We start from the raw sequence: 6,000 nt of genomic DNA on the forward strand, positions 1-6,000 counted from the left end.
CCACGAGATCTGATTCTCAAGCCAGAACACGGATTTTGATTATATACTTTAATTAGTCCATGATAATAGATCGTGTTTCCAAGGCAAGGCATGTTTGAATAGGCCGAAACAAAATGGCGGCCAAGACCCATGCCAGGTGAAGTTGGGCTGACCAAAGATAAAGCCTTTCATGAACATTAGCCATTGATTATCTTCAAAAGGGGTGTTTACTTTTATCCAAACACCGAGTTTTCATTCCTGCACTCCTGCAGTGTTCCCTTAGTGTGTATGCAAAGTTTGGGGCCGCTTGGTTTCATGGTTTTGGAGTTATGGAGGAGACACACTCACTGTCTGAGACGCGTTGTCTTTTATGATTAATAGATGGGACAACCAAGTTAAACACAGCGCTCCCACCATTCTGATAGCACTGAATTAAGATGGCAGTTTTTATCATTTGTGACTGGCAGGTACTAAACTCCCAAGTCTGTTACAGAAGCTCGGATGTTATTGTTGATTTATCATTATGGGAGTAGGAGAAATACTCCCAATGCAAGATTTCTTATTTTAAGCTGTCATCATGGCCTATTGAAAGCATAACTGGTAGATCAAAAGGGAAATGTGTTTATCGGAATGTTAATGTTGTCACTTAACTATAAAAGGTTGAAGTGAATCGCATTAAGTTTGGAGACACAAAGCTGCTTTTATACTCACCTGGGAATGAATGAAACTCCCAACCCAATTATGCCTTGCAGAGTCCATCTCTGAAGAAATCTCTGAGGACAGCTTTCTGATCGACTTTGAGAGCAAGTAGGACACTGGACCAATTCGCCAGCATTCATCCATGACAGACGAGACGCTGCCCGGGACATACTGACGGACCCCACCATTCGTGCTCGTGGGTAATCGGGAACCGCTATGAAAGTGAACGCTCTTAACCCGGCTGGAGATGGGATGTGCGAGTCGTTTTGATCATCCCGAGGAATATCACAGACTATCGAGAGCCTGATTGATGGTTTTGTCATGTGAGCAGTACATGGTCCATGGGTCACTCTAGTTCCATTAGCAGCAAGGAGGCAAGACCATTGCACACAGAAAGCACCTCATTCCTATTTCGTAGGATGGATGCTTTAATTGTATAAAATGTTCCGCCATATGCTTTCGGCATCGGTTGGCGTTTGAGTCGAGCTAACCTCCCCTGTTGAACGTTCATCTGAACAGAGAAACACCATGTTATCCGGTCATGTGGAGCAGTCCAGTGTAGAACTTGCATTGCCGTACTTTGTCCTAATTGTGTCTTTAAGGGTTTCTCCCAGCTCTCACACCTTCCTCCCACCAACTGTGTAAGCCACTATCCTCCTCTTCTCTCCCACTTGCACTATAGTTTATTTTGTTTTATTTGTTGTTTTGGGGGGGGGGGGGGGGGGTTGGGGGAGAGGGTGTTAGAATATTCGTTTTGAGTCGACGCAGAGCCACATTATACATTGTTTGTCCAGTTTTAATGCTGAATATCCAATTTGTGAATTTTTTTGTGGTGCATTCGTGCAAAGAAACTGGTCTGCACGTTTTATGAATGTCCTTCCAATAAAATTTGACATGTTGTGCACTTTTGGCCTTTGCGGTGAAATGCAGTTTTCCTGCTGTTGAAGGCACCTAATGTTCTTTGGCAATATACGCCCTCGGGATGCACAATTCATGGTGCCAGGATGATGAGGTGGGAAATTACTGTGAGATAAATTGGTGAGTGGAGCACAGCCAGCCGATGGTTTGTACCAAGAAAGTTCTTTTGAGATAATAATGGGGTTGTATACATATTGTTTAAACAGAATTGGGGGGGGCAAGATCCCTGGACACTCACCTGGTAGAATGAAGCAGTATAGTACATGCCTCCTCCTCCCCCCCCCCCCCCCCCCCCATCACGTACACCCCTTTGGCCTGATTTTTTTTTTTTATGTCAACAAACTTGAGTTGCAACATACCAAATATTGTTTGTGCCAAGTTTGGTCACAATCCCATCAGCAGTTTTTTAGAAGTTGCAAGTGTTTATGAATTGATGGACGATGCGCCATTGCGCCATCCTATGAGCACCCCGGAACCACGTTCCAATTGAGCTACAATGGCAGAATGTTTGGCTTCCCACCTCCCTTGTGTCTTCTCATCTTCCTTTCCTTCCATTCTCCTTCCTTTGCTAAACCTCTCACCTCCCCATGTATGTACCTAACTAATATGTATGTGGCTCTCAAGGGGGATCTTGAATGTGACGTGCAGTTTGAGGTTCAAGTAATCTCCAATGAAATACATATTTGGTGCGGACTGCACACGTGAAATATTAAATGTCCTGGAAATTCAAACGTAATTGCAAAAAAAAAAACATTTTTGGGTGGAGGGGGCGGATTCCAAAGTGTAGTTGCAGGCAAGTGCAAGGAGACAGAGCTTACAAAGACAACTTGTTGGCAGTGGGGCCGTGTGGGGCCACAGTGGGAGATGAGGGAAGGAGAAAGAGAGAGATTGCTATTTTTAGAAAAGAACACAGGTAGAGGAGATGGGGTGACAGGAGATGGTGGTGAACCATCTGTTTGAAGCCCTGTAGGGAAGTGTGCAATTGAACTTCCTCCACAAGGAAGTTCCACAAATGGGAGAAAAGAGTTGAAGTGTGTGGTAAGTCTGGATTTGGGGATTTGAAACAGAAGGGACTGGAAGAATGCTTTCGTACTGGAGTAGCCGGGCTGGGTCGTCGGGCTGAGAGAGTAGAGGGAGCGAGACTGAAGGGGAAGCAGTTTAAACTAAAACTGCACTCAGTAGAGGGAGCGAGACTGAAGGGGAAGCAGTTTAAACTAAAACTGCACTCAGTAGAGGGAGCGAGACTGAAGGGGAAGCAGTTTAAACTAGAACTGCACTCGGTAGAGGGAGCGAGACTGAAGGGGAAGCAGTTTAAACTAGAACTGCACTCGGTAGAGGGAGCGAGACTGAAGGGGAAGCAGTTTAAACAAGAACTGCACTCAGTAGAGGGAGCGAGACTGAAAGGGAAGCAGTTTAAACTAAAACTGCACTCAGTAGAGGGAGCGAGACTGAAAGGGAAGCAGTTTAAACTAAAACTGCACTCAGTAGAGGGAGCGAGACTGAAGGGGGAGCAGTTTAAACTAGAACTGCACTCAGCAGAGGGAGTGAGACTGAAGGGGGAGCAGTTTAAACTAGAACTGCACTCAGAGGGAGCGAGACTGAAGGGGAAGCAGTTTAAACTAGACCTGCACTCACAGGGAGCGAGACTGAAGGGGAAGCAGTTTAAACGAGAACTGCACTCAGAAGGAGCGAGACTGAAGGGGAAGCAGTTTAAGCTAGAACTGCACGCAGAAGGAGTGAGACTGAAGGGGAAGCAGTTTAAACTAGAACTGCACGCAGAGGGAGCGAGACTGAAGGGGAAGCAGTTTAAACTAGACCTGCACTCAGAAGGAGCGAGACTGAAGGGGAAGCAGTTTAAGCTAGAACTGCACGCAGAAGGAGTGAGACTGAAGGGGAAGCAGTTTAAACTAGAACTGCACGCAGAGGGAGCGAGACTGAAGGGGAAGCAGTTTAAATTAGAACTGCACTCGGGAGAGGGAGCGAGACTGAAGGGGAAGCAGTTTAAATTAGAACTGCACTCAGCAGAGGGAGCGAGACTGAATGGGAAACAGTTTAAACTAAAACTGCACTCGGTAGAGGGAGTGAGACTGAAGGGGAAGCAGTTTAAACTAAAACTGCACTCAGCAGAGGGAGCGAGACTGAAGGGGAAGCAGTTTAAACTAGAACTGCACTCGGAGCGAGACTGAAGGGAAAGCAGTTTAAACTAGACCTGCACTCAGAGGGAGCGAGACTGAAGGGGAAGCAGTTTAAACTAGAAGTGCACTCGGTAGAGGGAGTGAGACTGAAGGGGAAGCAGTTTAAACTAGAACTGCACTCGGGAGAGGGAGCGAGACTGAAGGGGAAGCAGTTTAAATTAGAACTGCACGCAGAGGGAGCGAGACTGAATGGGAAACAGTTTAAACTAGAACTGCACTCGGTAGAGGGAGCGAGACTGAAGGGGAAGCAGTTTAAACTAGAACTGCACGTAGAGGGAGCGAGACTGAATGGGAAACAGTTTAAACTAAAACTGCACTCGGTAGAGGGAGTGAGACTGAAGGGGAAGCAGTTTAAACTAAAACTGCACTCGGTAGAGGGAGCGAGACTGAATGGGAAACAGTTTAAACTAAAACTGCACTCGGTAGAGGGAGCGAGACTGAATGGGAAACAGTTTAAACTAAAACTGCACTCGGTAGAGGGAGCGAGACTGAATGGGAAACAGTTTAAACTAAAACTGCACTCGGCAGAGGGAGCGAGACTGAATGGGAAACAGTTTAAACTAAAACTGCACTCGGTAGAGGGAGTGAGACTGAAGGGGAAGCAGTTTAAACTAAAACTGCACTCGTAGAGGGAGTGAGACTGAAGGGGAAGCAGTTTAAACTAGAAGTGCACTCAGTAGAGGGAGTGAGACTGAAGGGGAAGCAGTTTAAACTAGAAGTGCACTCGGTAGAGGGAGTGAGACTGAAGGGGGAAGCAGTTTAAACTAAAACTGCACTCGGTAGAGGGAGTGAGACTGAAGGGGAAGCAGTTTAAACTAAAACTGCACTCGGTAGAGGGAGCGAGACTGAATGGGAAACAGTTTAAACTAAAACTGCACTCGGTAGAGGGAGTGAGACTGAAGGGGAAGCAGTTTAAACTAAAACTGCACTCGGTAGAGGGAGTGAGACTGAAGGGGAACAGTTTAAACTAGAAGTGCACTCGGTAGAGGGAGTGAGACTGAAGGGGAAGCAGTTTAAACTAGAAGTGCACTCGGTATTGCGCATAACTCCACGAGGCTGATCAGTTTATGTTTTGTATCCCACTGATGGGCTGGATCTGGATTCAGACCTGAACCAAAATCTAATCAGCTTGTTCTTTTCACCAAAGCAACTCATCCCCCAAGTTTAGTCATAACTCGTCTATAACTTTTTGAAATATCATGTTATATATCATGTTGTAGCGGTTACCGCTGGATGCACACAATCGCCTTGCACCGGCCAGAACACGGCCAGACGCGCCTCTCCCGGGCATGCCCGGACTCACTGTTCCCGGGCACGCCCGAACCTCCCGGGCACGCCCGGTCTCGTCTTTCCCGGGCATGCCCGCTCTCGCCTTTCCAGGGCTTGCCCAGAGCGTCCGGGCATGCCCGCTATCGCCTTTTCAGGGCTCGCCCAGAGCGTCCGGGCATGCCCGCTATCGCCTTTCCAGGGCTCGCCCAGAGCGTCCGGGCATGCCCACTATCGCCTTTCCAGGGCTCGCCCAGAGCGCCCGGGCACGCCCAGCCTCGACTTGCCAGGCCGCAGCCAAACACGCCCGGGCAGGTCCAGACTCGCCTTTCCAAGGCTCGCCCTTGACACCCGGGCATGCCCGGTATAGCTTTTGCCGGGCAAACTTCCCGACATAAATGTGTATATATATTGCTGCCCGATAAACGGGCTTGTGAGAATACCTGAGCTGTTTTGTTTCAATAAAGCAACTCGGACGAATTCCGTCTTTGGTCGCGTCAATTCTTTCGACTCGCGTTGGAGCGCAGTTCCTTCATTGGTGACCTACCGACATGGATACGGCAGTGACGCTTAAACTGCCTACCTTCTGGGAGGCTCACGCGGCTGTTTGGTTCGCTCAGGCGGACTCTCAGTTCGCCCTGCGAGGCATCACCGCGGACGACACCCGCTTCCACCATGTTGTGGCGGCGCTCGGTTCCGCCACCGCGGCCCGCGCCTTGAGCCTCCTCGAGCACCCGCCGGCTGCTGACAAATACGACGCGCTGAAGACACTCCTCCTCGACGCTTTCGCCCTCTCACCGGCAGCATGCGCACGGCGCCTGCTCGCTCTGCCCGAGCTCGGCGACACGCGCCCGTCAGAGCGCATGGACTATATGCTCTCGTTGCTCGGTGAGCACTCTCCGGATTTTCTGTTCCGCGAGCTGTTCCTTCGCCAGCTGCCTCA

General features: G+C 49.0%; 1 protein-coding gene across 1 annotated transcript in view; it reads left to right on the forward strand.

Annotated features, from left to right (window-relative positions):
* Positions 1-1,582, forward strand: part of TRIM37 (tripartite motif containing 37) — a 181,506-nt gene extending 179,924 nt beyond the window's left edge. Inside the window, exon 25 of the mRNA XM_068102237.2 lies at positions 732-1,582. Coding sequence (XP_067958338.1) covers positions 732-790 — 59 coding nt within the window. The 3' untranslated portion in view covers positions 791-1,582. The remainder of the gene's footprint in view (positions 1-731) is intronic.
* The last annotated feature ends 4,418 nt before the right edge of the window (positions 1,583-6,000 follow it).

The sequence above is a fragment of the Myxine glutinosa genome, chromosome 6 (genome assembly GCF_964187855.1).
Source record: "Myxine glutinosa chromosome 6, kmMyxGlut1.1, whole genome shotgun sequence".
NCBI lineage: Eukaryota > Metazoa > Chordata > Myxini > Myxiniformes > Myxinidae > Myxine > Myxine glutinosa.